Source organism: Ursus maritimus, unplaced genomic scaffold (assembly GCF_017311325.1).
Source record: "Ursus maritimus isolate PB19 unplaced genomic scaffold, ASM1731132v1 scaffold_7, whole genome shotgun sequence".
Classification (NCBI taxonomy): domain Eukaryota; kingdom Metazoa; phylum Chordata; class Mammalia; order Carnivora; family Ursidae; genus Ursus; species Ursus maritimus.
Window position 1 is genome coordinate 68873876 of NW_024426885.1, and position 24232 is coordinate 68898107.

The window sequence follows — 24232 nt, forward strand, 5'->3', positions numbered from 1 at the left end:
TCCTGCTGGCGAGTGCAGAAGGCAGTGTGAAAGGTCTTGGGACCAGAAATGTAGCAGGTACTGCCCCCATGAGAGAGGCGATACGGTTTCTTAATACGCTTACAAAACTGAGAACTGATAACACCTATTAGAACAGTCCTACTGCTTCTACAACAAACTGCCACAAGCCGGGGGGCTCGAAACTCCCAGCTCTGGAGGTCGGAAGGCCACAGTCAGGATGCTGTCTGGATTGCATTCCCTTAGGAGGCTCTAGGGAAGAATCTTTCCTTGCCTCTTCCAGCTTCTAGAGCTGTATGCCGTGAATTCCCTGGCTCACGGGGCCTCTTCCTCTATCTTCGAATCCAGCCCTAGATCCTGCGTCAGTGGCCACACTGCAGTCTTCTCGGTCCGATCTCCCTCTGCCTGCCTGCCTCTTCCATGGACACTTGGGATGGCATTGGGGTTCCACCCAGAGAATCCAGCATGGTTTCCTTGTCTCAAAATCCTTCGCTTTATCGTATCTGGAAAGCTGCGTTTGCCATATAAGGTAACATATACAGGGTCCGGGGATTAGGACCTGCGTACCCCTGGGGGCCAGTACTCAGTCCACCACACACACTCCATTCATTTGAATTCATTCACTCAAATACCAAGCACGGGCACATCCCAGCGATGGCCAGGCACTGGTAAGTACAAGGGATACAACGTCGAGCGAGACATAGTGCCCTCTTCACCAAGTTCTAGTCCTGTGGGGCTGACGCTATCGGAAACCGACGCCAGTTATGCATTCTAAGTTCTGTGACAGACTAAGCATGAGGTAGCACGGAAACACCGCTAATATCCACTAGAGAACCAACAATCCAGAAGAAAAATGCCACATACGCAAAGCAAACGTCACAAAGCCCGTCCACCCTATTTCAACATATTCATATGCACGTAGTTTTAAGAAGCTGCTCTCCTTGCTCTGCTCCATTTTTCCTCACTCTTAATTCTGTTCCCACAAAACACTTCTTCGAATGCTCTTACATGCTGAGTGTTCTCACCCACAACCACAACGTGTCCCCTCCACCTATGAAGGGTTGTACTTGGTTTTGGTGATGTTTCATAGTTCTCTGTCATTCATTCATGTCTTTCTTTGGATTCAGTGCAGGTCCTTGATGTTTTAAGGTAATATAAATAGTATCTTTCCAAAGTTTTCCATTTTTGTTTGTATGTTTCCAATATAGAGAGAATTCAGATGGGAGATTTGATCATGTCTCCTTTTAGTTTGACCAGTTTTTGTTTTTGTTTTTTCTTTTACATGTTCTGAAGCTCCAATTTTGGTGCTTGGAACTGACCCTTTTATCATTATGAAATACCTCCGTTCATCTATAGTGACCCATCTTGCTTTACAGTCCACTTTGTATTGCTTTGATCAGGTGGGGCCCCAACTGCTCTATTGGGGGAACCCCAGCTATTAGTGTAGGGAGGTCTTTTGTTCTTGAGCCCATCCATGGCTCCAGGGAAGGTTCTCCCATTCTCCTGTCTGGAGACAGCCCAAATAAGGATACAGGGTTGGGCATCTCACTGTGTTGATTTTCACTTACTCCTTACTCTCTAGTTCAGTGCCCTAGTCCTGCCCTTAGCTGTGCAGATGTTCAACTTCTCCAGAATAAATCTTCAGCTTTCCCCCCTGGGTGGGGATGAGTAGTAAATGGACGATAAGGGAGAGGAGAGAAAACCCAGCTTTTTAAACATATTGAAGTGGTCCCCTGCTCTCACCCCCGCCCCCAGCTCTTCTTCCGAGGTACCTCGTTCTGCGGTACATGAACTAGCTTCCTGATGGCCTGTCCCTGCCATTCCCCCCACTGCTCCCAATGCTGGAGGGGTGGCGTTTTCCCATCTGCAAAACTGGTCTGGCTCTTCTGTCAGCTTTGGCGTACCTTGCCTTCCACTGCCTCTCTCTAGTTCTCTTTATTCCTTTGTGGCTTTATGCCCTTTGTTATTCCTTCACTATTACTTTTAGCAGCGTTTTGGAAGAGGGAGAGATAACATGTGTCTCCAATTTGTCACACTGAACTAGCAGTCCCAAACTCATGTACTCTTAAATGCCTACAATTCTAATAAGCCTGATTACTGGTTTCTGAACCTGGGCTATGCTAACTTATCACCTGTTGAACCTTGGGTGAATTACATAACCTTCCGTAACCTCAGTGCCAGCTCCCGCCTGCCTGCCCCCCAAATATATGCATCACACTTATCATCCTTAATCTCAGAGAGATAATTATAACTGAAGACACGAATGTTACTGACAAAAACCTAAATCACCAACAAAAAAGGACTGAACATAAAATAAAAAGCATCATGGGGCATTTTGACTTTGAGCCCAATAGCCTACAAAGTTCAAGGGTCAGCCTGAAGAAGATTCACATTTAAAATGTCAAAATGCCTATCTATAATCACCTAGAGGGGCTACCTCCCATTCATGGTGGTCTTTTAAAGAATGCGGTGCATATATTTTACTGAATGATTTCTTTTTTTTTTTTTTTTAAAGATTTTATTTATTTATTTGACAGAGAGAGACAGCCAGCGAGAGAGGGAACACAAGCAGGGGGAGTGGGAGAGGAAGAAGCAGGCTCCTAGTGGAGAAGCCTGATGTGGGGCTCGATCTCAGAACCCTGGGATCATGCCCTGAGCCGAAGGCAGACGCTTAACGACTGAGCCACCCAGGCGCCCCACTGCGCCACCCAGGCGCCCCTACTGAATGATTTCTATCAGAAACCATATATTTTTTTTTAAACTGGGAGAATTCAAAATTTGCATATTCCCTTTTTCACTGTAGATTAGTGAAAGAACCTTTCTTCTTTTCTGTCTGCCTCCCCACACTTGTTTTCAATTTTTCCGTCCCCGTTTCACACAGACACACTCTCTGAAGGCAAGCCGAGAGATGACGTTCCTGCCACTTACAATCATCACGCCTTTGGACACGCCAGCTCCGAGGCCCCCTAGCTGTTCTTTAAGGGCTCTTGTCATGCTTTCAGTTAGCCAGGGGATAGAGCAGGTTACCTGGATGGGTCTCGAAAGGAATCACAGTCTTCTGCTGCACAGCGTAACATGCATAGCGTATAGCCTGCACATACCATGAAAAACAGGGTAGACTCCAAAGTCTCCAGGAGGGAGCCAAGGTAACCCTTTTAAATGACACCCTGGGCCCCACCCCACCCCGGCACAGCTCAGCTTGCTCACCTGTATCATGTGAGCCTTCCCATCTGTGGGCAGAGGACAGTGAGCAGGTGCCCCTCATCCATGGGAGCCTGTCCGTATCCCAAGCACATGATTTCCATAAAATTGCTTTAAGAGTACATCAAATAAAATCCTTCCTTGGCAGAATGGAAGCAGTGAAAAGACTGGAGAAGCTGAATGAAAATCCACATATCATGCAAATACAACAGGGCAAGATTTAAAAAATCGGTTAACGAGACGGCAGTGCAGGAAATGAGATTTGGGGCATCGATCTCTGTGCTTTGGCTAGTCAGAAAAAGAAAAAAAATCTAACTCAGAAGACAAATAAATAAATAAATAAATGGACAGGGGCCACCTGCGACCCTGGCCCAGAGGCTGTTTCCAGGTGCTACAGTATCTTGGAAGGGACACTTACCAGGTTCGTCACTAATGAATTGACCAGGTGAGGATTCCAACTCTGCGGGGCCTCCCGAGGTCAGATCCATAAAAGCAGCGCCCACAGCTCTCTGAGACCTTACAACTTCTCAGGGGTTAGCCCTGCACGGCCCACAGCACCATTAACAAGTCCTCCAAAGCCAGGGGAGGCTGTAGCCCGCAGCCCTTTACTCGGTTAAACGTGCACAGCAGAAGCTTTCTTGCTGTCTTTCCATAAACACAGTTTAATGTGTCTTCATTCTTTCAACAGCAAGCTGATCACTTAACTGTTGGCTCACTGCCTACCCGGGTTACGTCCGGGGCTGCAGGTGGCTGCTGTCTAAATTCCCACTTTCAATGTATCTTCTTTCACCTTTCCCCCAAACAACAAACTGTGTGTCTGAATTTTAGATCAGCTCCCCTGTTCAAAGCTCTCTGAGACAGAGAAAAAAAGTCAACAAGGGACAATGGATGGATGGATGGATGGATGGATGAGTGAATAGAACAATGGGGCCTGCTTTTGCGGATAATAACATGAAGAGTCATTAGATAATTCTCTGAGACTTACAGAGAAAAAAAGTCAACAAGGGACAAGGGATGGATGGATGGATGGATGGATGGATGAGTGAATAGAACAATGGGGCCTGCTTTTGCGGATAATAACATGAAGAGTCATTAGATAATTTCAAGAAACCTCAAGCTCCATGCTCATGTTTCAGGGATTAAATTACTGAATTTACCATGATGCAGAAAAGGATGTATTTTTGCTACATGAAGGCTCCTTTGACCAAAGTATGAGCTAAGCTTGAAAACCTGAGGCGTTACAGTGAAAATAACAAGATTTACTATACCTGACATAAATGAACTCATTTCCTCCTCCCTACTTTTGAGGAGGTAACCCCATTTCACAGATAATATTCCTGAAGCTAGATGACTCACTCGAGGTCACGATCTGGGGTGACAGGGAGGATGCATGCCTTAGGTGGGCTGGTTCTAGGACTCTCTCGTGCAAAGAGTGATGAGAGTCATGGAAAGCTTGAATTCTAAAAATCAATTAGTGCGTGCGCGGTAAAATGAACACAACTTACAGATGAGCCAACAAATCTGTCCTGAACATAAGGACAGTATCTTGGGAGACACCGTTTTAGGAAAACCTTGAATAAAAAAGGGAGAGACTGGAGAAAAAAGGCAGCTGTCAAAGGCTTCCTTCGATAACCCATAATTCTGAGTGTTATTTGCTACCAGAGTGGGAAGGAGGACGAGAACACTAGAAGAGCAAGAAAAATTTCACTGAGAAGGGGGCAGTGGTCCAGCTTTTGCATTTTATTTAGATGGGGCAAAGAGTGAAAGAAATCTTGGAACAAATACAAGGTAGGTAGATTTCACTAAGCTTCCAGGTGCTCTGAGACCTTATGCTCCAAAGCTTCTGACTTGTAACTTTCTGTACCAACAGCAAACTGCAAGGAAGTTTCCCCAGCGAAGCACAGAAATATTACAGTATCAATCCCTCTACTCCTAGGGAAATAAAAAGAACAAGAGTTCCTCCTTCCTTAATAACAGAAAAGACTCTGAGGCCAAAGTGTCCACAGGAGGAAATCACATGCAGTCCTCCTCAAGTTCCTAAAACTCGGCAAAAGAACAGGAGTTCCTCCTTCCTTAATAACCGAAAAAGACTCTGAGGCCAAAGTGTCCACAGGAGGAAATCACATGCAGTCCTCCTCAAGTTCCTAAAACTCGGCAACAGGCGGGAGCCGTGACCTCCCCGCTGCCTGAGAGGTTCCCACCGCCGGCCACAGGGAACTGATACCACAATAACCCACAGGGCTAAGTGTCCCGTGCAGCTGGGCAACTCCTCTCTGCTCAGAGCCGGTGGGGCCTCAATGGGAGCTCTGTTCACAGAGGCCAGGCTGGCGGGCAGAAAGGTGAAGAGCGGAGTCGATTATGTCCGCTCCGGGAGGAATGTGGATCCCAGAACAGTCCTATTGTTCGGTGGTCCTCAGTTCACCCGTGTGAATTTAATAGTGTCCAACTCCCTATTAATTTTCTTCAGTGACTGTATATAACCAGAAGGGGGGAGAAAAAAAGAAGCCACCAGGCATGAAATTCAGAGCAAATGCAGCCATGCATCGCTCAGCAATGGGGTTCATTTGATATGTAAAGGTATACGCCTGCCCACAACTGTCACATTGGTGAAATTTAAGTGAATGGGCTTGGAATGGGGTGGCAGACTTCACCAGACACCTTGCCCTGGGGCCCCCTGCCCTATGGTTCTCTTTACTTTTCCCCTCCTTATCTTTTAACCATTAAAATAACGCACTGCCCCTTTAAATGATGTATCAGTGGTGTGGACAATAGTTTCTTTTTAGACAGAAAGGTTTTACACATTTATTTAAGAACCACTTGGGGGAGGAGGAGGCATGCTTTGTGACAGGCACTGGTTCTAATCCCTTCACAGGAGATATTATTATGATCCCATTTTATAGACGATTAACCGAGGCACAAAGGAGTTGAAGGACTTGCAAAAACTCACTTGGGACATGAGCCCAAGAGACTGGCTTCAGAATAGTCTGGGCTCTTTACCTTAAGTTGTGCTGTCCTGTACCCCCAGCTCAAGGCCTCCAACCACAATTAGAACGCATGCGCACTTTTCCCTCCTGGCAAAAAGGTAAATCTCCAGCCACCAAACAGCAAATTGGTATTGGGAGAGTTAGTACACACATTCTAGAAGAATCCTTTCTTTTTATTTGTTCATTTAGCAGATGTATGTACAGATAATATTCCTTTGTTAAAATACTAATGACATCAAAGACTACTGGAGAAAGAGGTGAGCTTATATAGAGCTGGTCAAGGGTAGTTCGTAAACATGTGAACTTGAAGATTCTTAGGGAAAAGAGGCTCTAGAAAGAACTCTTGGAAGTGTTGCAGGTGTAACAGAGGAGTTCATTCTCAGGTGGTACCGATGGCGCAGCCCGGGGCCAGGCACAGACAAAGGAAGGGGCACTCAAAGCTTAAAGGCTGGCATCTTGGGGCAGAAATGGACCTTGCAAAGGCCGGTATTCATCCTACACTGTGGCGAGGATATGGCTTTTGTTGGAGGCCTGGTCCACCTGGAAGCAGCTAAAAATTCTTCTCTGGGAAGTTCCCATCTTTCCAAAAAGAATTTCAATCTGCCCACACCACAGAAGCCTTGTAAAGCTAAGATGGGAACGAGAAATCAAAGTTCTCTCTGGCACATTTCTTTTATAAGAAACAGAGAAGAAAGGAAAGCACAGGCGAATGATGGAACCAGAAACCCCTACAGCACCAGACAGAAGGGAGACAATTGGTCATACTAAGATTAGCTTTTCATCTACGCGACAAAACCTGCCCTGTAAAACCAATTCAGCTCCTTTACAGAGGATTTCTAAAAGTTACATATTTCTTTCTTTGGACTTGTTATAGAAAAACCCATGGGGAAAAAATGAGTTGGGCATAAAGCTTTCTTCAGAGTTAGTTTGCCAGAGATTTTGGGAGCCAGAGAACCCAGAGTGTCCCAAAGAGCAACCCACAGCCACCTGGGCTCAGCATGCAGATTTGAGGAGAAATTCAAAGGGAAAGTCTGTGCATTTCAATAAAGACCAAAGAAAGTATAAATTCTAAAGCCAAACAATTCCCCTGCTCTTCTAGGTAAATTTGAGAAAAATACTCCTGGCATTCTGCAGATGTGTGTAGAAAGGGCTGTGGGAAACTGACATTTTGTCAATTTTACTTTACTTGAAACACACAGTGGCCTCAGCTGCTCACAGGAATCCTAAAGAGTTTAATAAAGTAACATAAACGTGTAAATTTGTTACTTTTAAGAACTGCCCGTAAGTTCTTTTTGTTGTAATTTTAAAGATGCTCGTGTTAAACCTATCAGAATTTATGACTTACATTTAGAAAAGATTTGAAGCAAACTATTTTTAAGCTGGTTTGATTTGTAGAAAAGCTCGCAAAGATAGTGGAGTTCTCCACACTCCTGGCTCAGTTTCTTAGTTAACATCTTAGTTTCTTTGGTACATTCATTACGTTACAAAAACCAACACTGACACTGATACTGATCAAGTCCATCCTTTAGTCAGATTTCTGCTTTATTAATATCCTTTCTCTTCCAGGATCCCGTCCAGGAGACCCCATTACAGTTACTCGTCATGGCTTTTTTTTTTTTTTTTTTAATATGCTCTCGTAGCCTCTGAGTTTCTCAGACTCTCCTTGTTCTGGATGACCTTGGTAGTTTGGAGCAACAGTAGTCAGGGATTTTGTAGAATGTCCCTCGGCAGGGATTTGTCTAATGTATTTCCCTAATCAGACTGAGGTTATGGGTTTGGAGGAAGACCCCAGAAATGCCATTCCCATCATGTCAAGGGTATAAACTAACTCCCTGACCTACTAATGCCGATGTTGACCTTGATGACCTGGCTGGGGTGGTGCTTTCCAGACCTCTCCCCTGCAACCTTCCCCCTCTCAGTGCACTAGCCCTTGGAAGGGAGTCACTACGACATACAGCCCACATTCCAGTGGAGAAGGATAACTGTCATAATTTTTCAAACTTTATGAAATTAAAACATCTTTTATAATAATTTATTTTAAGTAAAGATCTGTTCGTTAAAATGAACATTACTGTATTTGACAGGAGCCGTTTCGTAGGTATACTGCACCTAAGAGAGGAAGAAATGCATGTCCCTTTATCACTGTACTTCTATCAAGCTGATGGGTTTTTCTCCAAAATAAAGCAAATACAGTCATTAACTCTTCTGCCCAGATCATGGCTGGCAAATACCTGGCATCTCCCCATGCACCCAAGGCAGATAATGATCATTGATAATGGCTTGTAAAATGCTGATGCAGCTTTACACATAATAACACAGAAGGAAGATCATCCAAAGCAAGTTCCACAGACAGCAATAGAAGGTTCCATTTACATAAATTTATTTGCATCAGAAAAAGCCTACAAAGATAAAGAGGAAACTGTTCATGGTGATTATCTCTTAGGGACTAGGGTGATTTTATTTCTTTTTCTTTCGCTTCTTTATTTTCCTATAATGATCACATAATACTTCTCCGCCGTGTAAAAATCCTAGACCGAAAAAAAGGTACATTTTGCCAATCTTAGGATTTTCCCCACATTAAGAGGACATGTTTCTGCACCCACATAAAACAATGTCCCGATGATGGTTCAAAGATTTAGCCATGTTCCATTCCAAAGTCATCCAAGAGACCTAGCTTTATCCTCTTGGCTAGTCTGACCTTTCTTTACCCAAAAAGGCCATAGTCTGACCTTTCTTTACCCAAAAAGGCCATGGTCTGCCTTCTCGAGCGATTCTTGTCTAGAGCTGCTCTGGTCCGTGCGACTTGAAGGAAGGCAGAGAATGGTTTTAGAACTCCCAAGTAACTGCAGGGGCGCAACTTCCTGACCACGACAAGACTTGATGGGCACTCAGGGACCCAGGGGTGTCTTCACTGTCCTGCAGCTCCACTCTGGCCCCCCCGGGGACAGCCCGTTGCTGGCCAGCGGTGCGAAGTGCCAGGGTCCAGCAGAGGGGACGTCAGCCACTGTGCCATGAAGGAAGCTCAAGGGTATCCAAACAGACTCACACAACCACAATCCATCTCAGGGGCCCTTCCTCGTGGCCTGCCTCACGAACGGGAAACTCACAGAAGAGGGAAACCGTGATTTCACCGGGACTTCCATGAGGGAAACAGGTGCACGGCAGGCAGCACCCAATTTTCTTCATGGGCATGGCCAGCAACAGTGAGGAACTTTCTCCAGGGTTCCCCGTGCTTGCTACCATCTTGCCCCACTGTCCCTTAAAAAGCTGTTTTCCCGGAAAGCTACAGATGGATTTGCGTGGACAAGTGACGGACACATGGGTTGCTGTGGCTCGCCACTCCCCGGCACAAATCCTTCTGCAGAGTTCTTCACAGCTGTTCAGTGGTTTTGTGTCACAGGAGCACACCTCGGCGTAAAGCGCAGCCATCCCACGCTAACCACCCAGTACAGACTAAGCCACCTCACGAAGACTCTGTACTTGCAATAGGGAGCCACTTACTTCTTTGGAAAATGAAATTTCACACGGAATGGTGGAGCATGAAGAAAAAGAAAAGGCATTCTGGGAAATATCAAGAGATCCCTGAGCACCTGCTTCCAAAGAGAAAAAAAAAAAAAAAGTGAAGGGAAAAGAGAAAAAGGAAAAGAACAAAGCTGCCCACAAACACACCCGATCTGGGCCAGGCGGCCCACGGGCTTCTGTTTTTAGGTCGTGCAATGATGTTCCTGCAACTGGGGGTGTGTTTGCAAATAAGAGTCCAGAGGCTAAAGCCAGGGTGCGAGCCGGCTGCCTGTCTCCATTCCCATACCATGGAGGGGGTGGGGGGAGCACTGACCCATTGGGGAACCGGCTGCTGCCCCTGCCTCCAGCCCTGCATGGCTCTGCAGAGGGACCAGCCGGGGCAGCATCGGCTGGAGCCAGTTTCATTCTGAGACACACAGGCCCACCGGGCAAGAGCTAAAAATAGGAGAGGGCATGAAGAGTTCACGGCTGCAGGGCGAGAGCAGAGGGGCTGGCTCAAGTCCTGTTCTCTCCTCGGACCCATCAGCAGCCACAGCAGCATAGCCCAGTGCTGCAGAACCCTGATGCCAAAGCGACCTCAGGGATCGCTGCCCCACGTCCTCATTCGGCAGGCTTGGGAGAAGATTCTAGAATTCACTTGCCTGGTGCATTTACAGAACCAGAGTGAGCCCAACGCCCAGGGCCCCCTAAGCCTTATATCTGTATCCACGTAAAACTCACCCACAGGGTGTCTGCCCTCAAGCTCTTCTCTGGAGCTTATTTAGAATTTCACAGTCAAAGCTAACAAGTCTGCTGACGTAACTGCAATGCCCTGGAAAATCCTTAGCAGCAAATTAGAAAAAGCAGAAGAAATACACCACTCCCAGCCGCTCTTTAAAACTACCCGGAAGTGCCAGTTGAGAGTTCAAGAAAAAAACCTACAAAATGCAGTCAAGACAACTAAACAGAATCCAGCACCTAAAACCATCTCTAGGAATAGACCCTGAGGACATGAATGATGGTGACCCTGGCTGCAGAAAGCACCCGCTGCTCATTCCACGTACGTGTACACATGTATTTAATGCGCATCAGAGTACGGAGGAGCACTACGTCTCTGCATAAACACACACGCACACATCCACACGCACATATATGACTTTCATGTTCTGGTATTTTGAACGGTGATCCACAAATGATTTACAAAACTCAGCTAGCCAAAATGACTCAATGCCTGAGGATCTCAGAGTATAATAATTCTAAGAGACTATTTTATTGCTGGCACGGATAGCCATGGCTTCATCAATTAAAAGAATCTTAATTAGGAAGCCTATTTCTTCGTGGCCTCCCTTTCCAGAAATAACTAACTTCCACCTAGAGACCATCTTGGAACAGCACTGTGGAATGTGCTGCTGCCGGATGAACACAAGCGTGAGCGCCACACGTGCTTGCACAGCAGACACGAGCAAGAAGTCCAAGTTTCCACGAGTTCAACCGGGGGGCCGGGATCGAGACGAGAGCCCGGGGACACACCTGGGGGACCCAGACCCGTGGGCAGAATTATTTCAGTCCCATTATGTCATCACTATGAAAAGGGACACATAACTCAGAGATATGACCGGTTGTAATGCAAGTGCCTACTTAGCCAAACTGCTTACCCAACTTCATAACTGTTCCACCCATTTCTACGATTTCATAATATTAGGATTATGGACGACTGGCTAAATCTGAATTGATGCAAACAATGAGGACATAGCTTATGGATGTAACAACTGCGATTGCAATCTCTCTGGCGTGCAAATTCGTTCCATGGAGAAAAGTTTTAAAAAGGCTCCAGGGACTGACGTGGATGGAGTGGCGAACGGGGTCGGAGTTACACCCAACCCATCACCAAAAGGAACCAACTGGAGTCAAAGATGACACGCAAACATTCTGAAGCTAGACACCGATGCGGCATAGAATTCCAGTGCGGTCAGCTCGCGGGGAGCCGCACCCGTGGCCGAACGGTTTATTCACCAGGCTGGCTGGGCCCACCTCCGCCGCCTCAGCTGCTCTGACAAGGGGATGCGAGCAGGGTGGCCAGGGACACTGAACACAGAAAAAGACAGCCCTGAAAAGTATCCTGCCCTCTAAGGAAGGGGCTCAGGTGGCAAGCCACACCCATCAGAAGGCAATGGGCTGCCCGGAGCGTGTTTCATGGAACCTGTGTGGCTGACAGGTGTGGGACCTGTTTCTTTGTAGAAGTCTCCAACAGAGCAGATTTCCTGTCCCTGCGTTAACTAAGGACACTTATTTAAAGGCTAAGGATTCAAATTCATGACTTCTGAGGAATGCATCCTTCAAACCCAAAAATCTAAATAAAAGTAAACGCTATTTCCCAGAGGATTAGAGAATTTCTCAAACCACAATGCCAAAGGATTATCTGCATCTTGGAGTTTAAGGCCATCTATAGGACTGAAGGAAAACGATCTGTCGACCATGCTAATTCATACATTCTTGCAGCAAAGATTTACCCAACACTTCCAATGCACACAACAACGCACTAGGAGCTGTGAAGACAGACGTGAGAAGAGGAAGCAAGGTGTAGGAAAAAAGTACAGAAGCGTCTAGAGGGGGGGAACTGCCTGACAGAATCATCCACCGTAAACAGTAGGAGAGACTAATCAGAGGAAGAAGGAGGGATAATGTTTAACCAGGGAAGACGTCCCGGTGAAGGTGCCGCAGCTCAAAGCAGCACAGCACGACCCGCCCGAGACACACGCGCACACTCCGGACTCTCCCTTACCTTTCCCGTAGAAGAACTTGCGGTAATAGTAGGCCCCGAGGTCAATGTGCTCTATGATGTAGCGCTTCACTTTCTCCCTGTGAATGGGCTGGTTTTCTCTGGGCACTTCCAGGACGGAGACGCCTGCGTTTGTGCAGTGGGAGCTCAGAGAGGACTCGAAGGAGCAGCCTTCCCCGGAACTGAACGATGACGAGCTGGCCCGAGAGAGGGCGATCCTCCTGTCGCCTTCCCCGCCGGTCTCGTTCCGAAAGTAAGGACAACTCAGGACGAGCTCGTTGCTTTTCCCGTCACCTTCATCAGCATCCAGGTTCTCCTTGGAGTTGAGATCCTCCTTGCTCCCCAAAGGGGACTCACAGTTGCCCGTCTGGCCTGCCGGCATCTGGGTCTGGGATGCTGCCGATGCCCCGGTGGTGATGTTTTTCCGCTTCCCCACGTTGGCCCTCGTAGCCATGGCTTCATTGATATTAAACAAAATGCTCTGGACATCATAATGTGCAAAACACCGCTGACAATTCCAAGGGCGAACGCCCCGCTCCAGACGCCCGTCTTCCGGGTCACACGTGAACTTGAAAGTTTCGTGTTCACTTTTAACAGTCCGAAGCTTCCGGAAGAGGGACGTTTCCACTGACTCCGACTTTAACCTTCGTTTGAAAGGCTTGTCCCTGTCTCTCCCCATGAGGAGGGCACTGTCCATGTAGTCTAATCCTGAGATGCGGACAAATTCTCCTCTAGAAATCTGTGCTGCGGCGTGGAGGCTGGGTGAGATCGCAGGATCGCAGGGGAAAAACTCAGGGAACCCAAAAGGGGCCATCGCTTTGTGGTCGTAATTCTCTACGCGGTACCCTCGGAGCATGGCAAAGAAGTTCTCACCAGACAAGCCCTGCCGGTCAATGGACGATGTGCTTCCGTACTCGCGGTGGAGGGCGGCCCCGGTGTTGGGGTTCACTGCGTTTTGGTCTAAGACATCTTCAGCGTCGATGTCGCTGATGGTGACATCACTATTGCTTCTCTGTCTTATGGGGTGCAGTCCTCTTTGAGGAGAGTGAACGAAGATGTCTCCAATGGTGTACTTCGCCTCCACAAAGTCCAGATCGAGCTGCTCCTCTTGCTGGCCATCGCTCTGGTCGTTTTGCCCATTGTGCGTGATGGATGTGACGCTTTCGTAACTGGTCTGCGACCGGCTTTCCCACAGCGCCTTGCAGGCTAGCTCCTTGGAGCAGTCCTTCTTGGGAGGCCACTCGCACACTCTTGCTCTCACACCCATCTTGGGCACAGCTGGAGTACCGTTAGCTGGTCCACCACTCTCGGTGGAATTTGGCACATTTAAAGAAGTGGCAGGGCCCATGTTGCCATTAATGGCTTTAAATTTTCGAGCAAAATAATCATCAGACTGCATGATTCTGGGAGGATCCTTGAACTTCGAAGAGGCTCTGCCAAGCTTGTGCTTCTCTTCTTGTGACTGCCTTGGGTCACTCATGTCTGCCGAGCCAAGAAGCTCCAAGTCTCACCAGCAAGACTGAGCTGAATCTAATTACATTGTTATTTACAATGCGATCGTAAATGCAGATATAAAGCCTTCCTCTATAGTTGTATTTTCTCTTTTTAACCAAAAGCAAACAACATCCTCAGAGTACGGTTTCTCCAAAACCGGCTTGCTTCTCAGTTGCTGAAATACTTTTGTATACCTCTGTCCTTTTCAAGAGCATTCCTTAAGACATCTGACCTTGAGTATTTCCTTCACCTGAATTAAAACACAGAAAATAACCATTAACAATTTTTGTAGCTGAAGTTCAATACACTTTACATATGGTTTCTCATCTGTCCTTCTCTCCAACTTCTGCCCATCCCCAATTCCCCCGAATTGTCACGAAGTTTCACGTCTCCATTGTTCATACGGCTCCTTCTCTCTGGAACATTCTGCCTTCTCACTCTACTTGGCTGGCTAGACTTTATACCCCAGAATCAAGCAGCACCCTCTCCAAGAAACTTTCCCTGAGCCCACATCTGAGCAAAGAGTGCTTCTTCTGTGTTCCCACAGCACCCACGTCTACTACACTTAACGCTAGCAGATCTCCTTATACTCTTACTGACTGGTTTACTGACCAGTCTCTTCCACTAGCTAACTTCAAGCTCCTCTAAGCCAGGAACATAACATGCCTTTCATCTCCAGACCAACCTTAGCTGTTAATGTGTCCTGGCTGAAATTAAATAATCAAACAGCATTTCAATGAGTTATAGAGTAACACAATGGTCGTGTAATTTTTTGAGGATTATTATACTTTCTTTCAAAATATTTAAATTCAAAATGTCCAGCGGCAAAATGGTGAATACCAGGCATTAGCAAATGAGTTTCTAGAACGTGGTCTCTCAATCAAGTAAGAACTTGCAGAGATCCCCATTAATGTGGGTAGGAGCCTTGAAGAATTTGGTATCTGAGCAAGTGAACCGTTCTAGTTCATCATGCCACTAGCAATTTGACAAATGTGCAGGGGTAAAATAAAAGCATAATTTATCTTTATGGTCAGTAGAAACTTGACATTTAATCGACTTTTTTCTTTAATTACAAATAACTTTTTCAATTTATTCTATCTTTAATTAGACAAAAATATTTTCCAGGTATAACATATCTTCCCAACTTACGGGAAATTTACTACTTGTTGGCATAAGAATGAATGAACAAGTCTAATTCTTCTGAAAATAATGATGGTAATAAAGGTATAACATAGATCATTTCCCTCCGTCCTCACCAAAGCATAAAAAACAACTGCAATTCTGTTAGAAAATATTAAAATTTCAACGAGCTGAACAGTATTAGAACTTTTTCCAATGGGTTATTATTTTTTTTAACGTAATCTCTGCTGCCAACATGGGGCTCAAACTCATGACCCTGAGACTGAAGAGTCACACGCTCCACCGACTGAGCCGGACCAGGTGTCCCTCCAATGGGTTCTTAATGGCCTTGAGATGAACATGTGGTAGTCCCTTGGAATAACTGATATTTTCTTATGGCGGCCTGCTTCTCCCTCAATGGAAAAAAATCAGTCCGGACATGATAAGATGCTGTCTGTTCTCAGGGCAACTTCATAACTGAGGAAATATAATGATATTCTAGGAATTGGTAAACAAAGAGAGAAAGCACAATCAGACACTTCAATGCACCAGATCAGTGTCTGTCCGTGGTTCTCAGAAAGAGAAGGGAGATGACTGCATCTTACATATGTCACTTGGAATCCTTGTGTTGAAAAGGACCACAGATGATTCTGAATTATAGTTATTTCCTCTACAGTTTAGGCTATTACAGAATCCTTTCCTGGAAACTGAAAACTGACAACTGATATATGAAAGAAAACAATTTTAATCTCTAAATTCTACTGATAATTCTGCTGCTCTATGAACATAACAAAATTTGAAAGCTTACGAATTACTTCCAAAGGCTGGTACAGAGTTATGTGAATTCTCAGCAGGCGTTAATAGGACATTCATTCTCTATTAATTTGTAAGTATCCTGTCACGGAAGGAAGAACCATTCCCAATGACACCACCAAACTGTGTACTTTCAAAAAATATAATTAGTACTCGGCACCTTAAGATATTAGAACAAAATGCGCCCCAAAAAAAAACTAGGAAAGAAGGAATGAATAAAGATAAAAGCCAGGAGCGCCTGGGTGGCGCAGTCCTTAAGTGTCTGCCTTCGGCTCAGGGCGTGATCTCGGTGTTCTGGGATGGAGTCCCACATCAGGCTCCTCCGCTGGGAGCCTGGTCTCTTCCTCTCCCGCTCCCTGTGCTTGTATTCCCTCTCTCGCTGGCTGTCTCTATCAAATAAATAAATAAAATCTTAAAAAAAAATGATAAAAGCCAAAATTAATAAAGGAAAAACAAGGTGGAAGGATGGACAAATCCAAGAGGTAATTTTTTTAAAAAAGAGCGAGGAAACAAATAGATCTACTCCTTCCCAAGCCTGAGAAAGGAAAAGAGAGAAAGAATAGTATTATACAAGTTTGGAAATGAGAAAGGAAACATGACCATATATACAGGAGATTAAAATTAATATTAAGTCTAAAAGAATTATACCATAAGCAAGTATATAGCAACAAATTTGAAAACACAAAGGAAACTAATGATTTCCTAGCAAACCACAAATTCCCAAAACTGATCCAAGAATGGAAAAAAAAAATTTTAAGAATGGAAAATTTAAACTGATGATCACTGAAGACAGCAGAAACATAATGAATCCCTCCGTAAAAACATGGCCAATGTATAGATGAAATGCGAAGAGCCATCTTAACCATGACTTTGAAAGTCTTTTATCCTCCCTGGCCACACCTGGCCCAACCCCACCCTTCTTCAAGCTGAGCAAACCAGCACCTCCCCACAGGGGTAACCCACTCACCACACCCCCTGGGGCAGCTCTGGGGTTAAGCCATCTGCCAAGAGAAGTATGAGACAGGAAACCTTAAAGCCGGGATGAGCGAGGACAATGCATGCACTGAATAATTACTTCCAGAAAAACAAACCATTTGAAAATCAATATTCTGAGCATTCACATCCCTTACATTTCTAACGTTATCATCGTTTGTAATAGACAGTATTAAAAATACAAAATCTTTATTCCATAGATCGCCCATAGACATGGAAGACAACACACTGTCAAAAAATAATAATTATTACTTTTAAACATAAATAACAGAAACAGTTAAAAACAGATGAATCTGTGCTGAATTGTATTATTACACTTGACAAAAAGCACAGAAACAAGGGCAAACTCAGAGCACACAAAATGGTTCCCCAAAGAACTCTTCTGAGAATATTCCTTCAATTATGATTTTTAAAATTTGTGGTGTATGATAAGAACATTAGCTGTAGCAGGCAGCAACTGATTTTTCCTGTCTGTTCCCCTTTATTCTCCTGAATCCCTCTGGGCAATCTTACCTCTAAAACCATTTAATTCCTGTGGGGCTAACTCCACCCCCTAATGTGACCCAGGTTTGACCAATGAAAGCACAGCATCTCCCGGCTACAGTGATTGGTCCAGGGATGAGCCCAACAGCCAGCCAGGCCAATGACAACCCTACCAGGAAGAGTTCGCCCAGCACTGATGCTCTGATTCTTGGCAGAGCTTGGGTGGTAGGACAGAAATAGGGAACTGCTGGGCTCGCCCTGCCCATGTGACTGACAATGGGGCCAAAAGCATGGAGGCTGAGCCTCAGGAGGGAAAGAAGGAATCCAAAGGATAGAGCTCTTGACTCCAACTGGAAACCAGCACTACCCATGGGATTTTTCAATTGCTTGTGCCAATTAATTACCCTTTTTGGTTTACTCAGTAGACTTCGGTATAGTCCAGATCTATTTTAAATGTTCTGAGAGACCACAATTAAAACCAGTTAAAGACCAAGGACAGTAAATTCAGTGACCAAACACTTGTACTATGTTGCAGACTGCCTGATACATAAAGAAATGAATTGAAATTACAGTTCCGGCATTCGAACACAATATCAAAACCAGAGCTTCCTGGGCAAGGTCCCTGCTCTAATATTACAAATGTATACCCTTGAACACATTTCCTGTATGCCACTAACAATTCAAAGTATTCAAAGCCAAAAAATTCCTGACACGGTAGCTGATTAGTAAAGTTGCAGCAGACCCCCTCCTGCCAGCTACCCTCGTAAGCCACATTTTCCAGCTGCCATAGCTCCCCAAAGTCAATCTCCCTATTGACAGAATCAGCCAGCACCTTCCTTTTAAAAGTACTACTAAATATTACTAAATACAAAGTATTACAGAGAGCACCTTCCTTTAAAAAATATTACTAAATAACAGTATTTTTAATGGCGGCTGTAAAAAGAAAACACTTCAAAACAATTACAGCACTTGTTTTTAAATAAGATAAATTAGAAATATTAAGATCATGCAATTTAAAAAATATTATAGCCCTCAGGGAAAAATTAAAATCAATGTCTTTGAAAGCAGACAGTAAGAAGGAATGGCATAGGCTCTAAACAGGGAGAAAAACAGAAAGCAAAGAGTGGAGGAAATGAAAATTAAAGCATGAGCTGGAATGACCTGTGAAAATAATCCAGAACCTAGGGGTGAGGCTTTGGATTATAGGGAGACACAGACATGCACATGCGTGCGCACACACATGCACACACACCCCTGCCTCAGTGAATCATATTCGCCCTGCAGGGCTGTAGATGGAAAGCTGCGGATCTGGGGCCACATGCCTGCATTATAGGCACCTGGCACATAAGGCTTTTCTGCCTCTCTCACTATCTTCACTTTTTTGCAAGTTCTAACTTTCCACCTTTGTCTGTTACTATGCAGCACTCAGCTGAAAAGGGTTTTTGTGTTTGTTTTGTTTTTGAGAGAGAGAGAGTGAGTGAGTTGGGGGGGGTGTGCAGAGGGAGAGGGAGTGAGATTCTGAAGCAGGCGCTATGCTGAGTGCAGAGCGCGACTCGGGGCTCGATCTCACGACCCTGAGATCATGACCTGAGCCGAAATCAAGAGTCGGACGCTCAACCGACTGAGTCACTCCGGCTCCCCACAGCTGAAGTGTTTGAAAGACAGAAATCTGCACTCTTAGTTGCAGGTACATGAATGTAATGAAGGTATAATCTAGGAAGCATCCTCCAAACATCGGTCTCCAAATATATTCCTTGTACTGACCAGCTATTTATATATCCTCTGTGCTCAAATTCCCTCTGACTCTCCAGTGCAGGGCGGCATGCCACCCAGCCTCACTGGGGTTGCTAGATACAGACTGACAGGAGACAGGAAAAGGATGGCATCTTAGAGGACAGCCCGCAGGAATTAGGGGAGTGTAACTGGCCCCCAGACGAAGCACGGAGCTCACAATAATTATAGTTGTGCATCCTTACAGAACAGGAGAAAATGCAATTCTTCAAAGCACAGAACTGTGTTTAAATAAAGTCTTTTTGGGTTTCTGGTGAGTTTGTGAGGCTAATATGAAAAGCCTGGGCCAATTATCCAGCTCAGACCTGATCCCTCTCTCTCCCACCCATCTCCACAGCAGCCCTTTGAAAGACCTTGATCTCTTCACACTTCCTGCCTCAACATCTTAGCAAAAATTGCAGCTTCTTACTTCTCAGGAGGAAAATAAAGTCAGTAAATCTCACTGGTCTTCTGTCATCACTTAACAAATGTGCCCACTTCTGAACTTGTCCTTCCATGTCTGCCCTTGGTTGGCAATCAACTGGGGGGGGGGGGCAGAAGGAGAGGGAGAAAGAGAATCTTAAGTAGGCTCTATGCCCAGCATGGAGCCTGACTCAGGGTTCGACCCCACCACCCTGAGATCATGACCTGAGCCGAAATCAAGAGTCAGCTGCTTCACCGACTGAGCCACCCAGGCACCCCAAAACTTGCCATCTTTGTTAAGATAAAAATCCAAATTCTGCCTTACAAGTCTCTTCCCAATCTGTCCTGCTCAGTCTGCAGCCTCATATCTTGCGGTCCCCCTCCTTGTCCTCTGTGCTGTGGCCCAGACACGCTGAGCGCCTTTCCAGTCTTCAAGCAGCCCACTCTCCGTGCCTGCAGCTGAGCCGTCCCTGGAAATGGGGCTGACACTGCCTGGGCCCAGCTGACAAGGCTTCGCCCTCATCGCTCTCATCCCCGACTGGGTGTCCCTGCAGCACGCTCCCGTGGGGCCCTCTCTTTCCCAAAAACCCCCTTCCTACACCTTCACGCCACAAGGCCCAGGACTGTGTCTGTTCGGTTCACTCCGTACCTGCCGGGCCGGGCACGCTTTCTTGTGTGGGGTAGATGTTCGATAAATACTATTAAATAAATGAATAAATTGCTAACCGCACATGTTAGGCAGTAGTAACCTTTTAGAAGATAAAATATATGACATTTAAATGGAAAGTTCTTACAGTTATAGAATCTACTGCCATCATCAAAGTTTAATAATTTTGCAGAAACATGTTCATTACAGAAACTCAGATAAACATGGACAGTTGATAACTCTTCGCAGGATGCTGTTTGTGCCAAGGCATGCCCAGATCCTTACACGAACAGGTTACCTTGATCACAGAAGTCAACAGCTAGGCCACTCTGGAAAGAGCTTCTCCACCCCCACCGCTGTCCCAGCCAAGTGAGGTGGTTCCAGACGTGCCTTCTCATGGTGCGGAAGGAAAGCATGCCGCACTTCATTTTCTAACCATCTCCGCAGCGGCATCAACCAGGCTCACGGCCCATCCCAGACACGATGAGAAATGAGGAGACCCAAACAGCCGACCCCCCATCAGTCTCTGTCCTGCTCGGAGCCGGGCAAAGCGGCTGATGGTTCGCAGCGCGCCACTCTTCTCGGGCGGGCGCGGTGCCAGCATCCCGGGGCTCTGGATGCGTGCCCACGAGTGGTATCACTCCACCAAAGGACGGCAAAGGGAAAGCGTGCAATCAGAGGACCTGGTCAGACGGGCGCCTGGGCCTCACGTCCGAGTCAGAGACGAAGCTGCGTGACCCGCAGAACCCCTGCATCTGAACAACCCTGCATCTGCTCCTGTCCTTCCCCTCGGTGATTTTATGTTGTTCCGTCCTTCAAACAGACGGTAAAACACTGGTATGAGAGTTCTGCGGTGTTCTCCAACAAAAAGGCCACGGTATTTTTCCACACACGAGACAGAAGTGTTATTTCATCAACTATGAAGGGGTAAAATAAAACAGACCCCAGTATGTGTGTATAATGGGCACCACCCTGACTACTGGCCCTGTCCTGCCTTAATTAATGAAGGTACTTCTTAAGGGTATCTTAAAACATCCTACATGCCTAACGTCAGGGCTAACTGAACTCACACTGCCAACTTGGCGTGGTTAAAAAAATTAAACATCAAAAAAAAGGAAGTCATTTAATTCCTTCTTTAGGCCTTAATAAAGAGACTTAATAAAGACTAATAATCTGTAGGCGGGCTGAATCAACAGCACCGAGACCCAGGTAACTCCCCCCACCTGGACACTGGCCATTTGCCAAGACAGGAGAAGGTGCAGAGCTCACCTCAGAATGATCATTAATTAAAATGGACCTCGAACATGTTTCTACAGCTTTCTTCCTTTCTCTGAGCTCATGTTGGATGTCAAGGACATTGCCCCTCCCCCCAGAGTTTCCAGTTATTCTTACTTTTCACCCAATTCTGTGACTCTTGCTCCCCAGTAAAAATGGAAAGTTGTCACTAGCACTCTGTGGGCACTTGACAAAACTCTACATGTGATCCTGTGTGACCACACGGGTCGTGGGGTGGCCTCCAGGGACGCCGGGGCTAGCTCGGAAAGGCAGCAACCCACAACTTGAGAAATCCAAGAATTTCAGAGCTTGAGCGAATAATCTGTTCTCATGCTAATGGTCTTGGCAATAATTTGTAAAGGATAGAACAGAGAAATGGAGAAAATGCAGTATTTAAGCATAATTGTCTTTCGATAAAATGTTTTTCAAAGTTTTCCATGAGACATCAGTGAGTCTTTAAGACCAATATTACAGTTATAATTGAGCCACTTATCAGGATTGCAGCTGTAGCAAATGGATTGAAAACCACAAAATACACAAATTATGAGCCTCTTTCAAGGCAAAAAATGGTTAAAATTATATGGCAGACTTATAATAAAAGCCTAACTACTGTAAAAATGCCTATTTTTCATACTCCTATTCCATCAGCTCTAATACTAACATGTATAATTGGGCAAGGGATAAAAGGAGGAACACACTGCCCCCACTTTTACCCTCTCTGTGACCAGGAAGGCAGGGGAAGAGCTGAGGTGTGCCTGCACCAAAGTCTGAGCGCCTGAAATGCGTTCACCATAAAATCACTGCGTTCAGGGACATTCGGCCTGGCATTAAGTGAAGTTACGGCTAAAGGGCTATAAAACAATCCATTAACTCAAAGTCTTATCATCGTAGACTGCGAAAATCAAGGAAATGAGACAATTTGACAAGTGGGCCGTTATTAAGGATTAATGGTCATAAATGGTCATAAATATACAAGTTCAATAGTCATCCTTTTGACTGCTAAGTTTTTGGTAGATCTGGACTTGAAAATTAGCTCTTAGATATTTATCTTGAACTAAGCAATGGGAAGGTAAACATTCTGGGGCATGAGAATATTAAAAAGAGGGGCGCCTGGGTAGCACAGCGGTTAAGTGTCTGCTTTCGGCTCAGGGCATGATCCCGGCGTTCTGGGATCGAGCCCCACATCAGGCTCCTCTGCTATGAGCCTGCTTCTTCCTCTCCCACTCCCCCTGCTTGTGTTCCCTCTCTCGCTGGCTGTCTCTATCTCTGTCGAATAAATAAATAAAATCTTAAAAAAAAAAGAATTTGAATATTTAAAAAAAATAATAAAAAATAAATAAAAAGAGCAAAATTTGGGATTTTGTAACTAATAGGGGTAACGTAAGATTTGTAAGGCGCATCCAATCTTTTCTTGGTGGAATGCTCACATCAGTATTAGACTATTAATTTTCTGAAGTACTCCACGTCGCTATTTGGAGAATTTCTCAAGTGATGTGCCCAGAAAAGCTGATCCCCTTGGTGGAATTAAGGATTTTTTTTCATCAGAGTAAAGCAGGGACCCCAGTGAAAAGCCTAAAGGATTTGGTCTCCATTAGAACCCTACATTTCTGAGTCTACACTGAATTATAATCCATGGTGGATAAAAGGGCCAAACCAAGGTCTGTGCTCTTGTGTGACTTTCTAAGTGAGGCAGCTGTAAGCTCCATCGGAGCAGGGCCCTGATCTACCCTATTCACGTTTATACCCCCAGCCTCTAGAGTCATGCTTGGCACTTAGTTGGCACTCATGATTAACTTACATCCATTCATCTAAGTTGAAATGGTTGCAAACCAAAGTACCCCAACGTCCTGAGTCGACATGTCATCACGGCACATTCATGGGACACAGTGATTCTTGATTCTGTTTGGTTTCCTTGCTGGATCCTCCTCTGGTCTTCTTTAAATGCTGACAATACTCAGAGTTTATTCTAGGCTGCCTTTTCTTAATTCCATACATTGCCTTGCACAGTTCTAGCAGTTTCCTATGCCATCTCTATGCAGATGACTCTGAAACCTATCCACAAGCCCAAAGACGTCTCCTACAAAACACTGCCAGGTTGAGTTATGACAGCTTATGTCCTCCTGCCCATGCCCTCTGCACCCACCCCTCCTCCACCCAGCTCAGGAGTGGCACCACCATGCACCTGCCGCCCAAGCCCAGTGTGCTCATCGTGCCTTCCTTCACAGTCCACATCCATCCTGAGGCCAGGCAGTTCTACCTTCTGAAGGTTTCCAAATCCACGTACAACTTGCTATTTCAACTGCCCCTACCACAGTCAGACTACTCCCTTATTTTTCTTAGATTATCATAAATTCCTTCAATAGTCCCCCATTTCTGTCACAATAAAGCCTGACTGACATAAGGTAGCAAAGGTCACTTATGATCCGGTCCATGAGGAGCTGCCTGGCCCCTTCTCCAGCTGCTGAAACTCCACACACCATGTCTCCTGAGCATTTTCTTTTCTTTTCTTTCTTTTTCTTTTCTTTTAGGGGGGGGGGATCTTAAACAGGCTCCATGCCCAGAGTGGAGCTCGACATGGGGCTCGGGATCACAACCCTGAGATTATGACCTGAGCTGAAATCAAGAGTTGGATGCTTAACCGACTCAGCCACCCAGGTGCCCCTGTCCTGAATTTTCTTATGCAAGGTGTTCTGCACAGGCTTCTTCTCCCACCCAAAGACTTTTTGAGACTCTTTCCCTCTACCTTGATGCCAG

At 45.6% G+C, this 24232-nt stretch overlaps 1 protein-coding gene across 5 annotated transcripts in view; it reads right to left on the bottom strand.

The window, feature by feature from the left end:
* The window catches only part of SIPA1L2 (signal induced proliferation associated 1 like 2), a 105816-nt gene extending 91622 nt beyond the window's left edge, over nucleotides 1–14194 (bottom strand). For 3 of the 5 annotated variants that reach the window (XM_040624197.1, XM_040624196.1, XM_040624195.1), the window contains exon 1: nucleotides 12466–13787. In XM_040624197.1, coding sequence (XP_040480131.1) covers nucleotides 12466–13729 — 1264 coding nt within the window. In that variant the 5' untranslated portion in view covers nucleotides 13730–13787. Of the gene's footprint in view, nucleotides 1–12465 lie in introns of all 5 variants that reach the window. The other 2 variants (XM_040624194.1, XM_008689550.2) reach the window with 1 other exon arrangement.
* Nucleotides 14195–24232: the final 10038 nt, after the last annotated feature.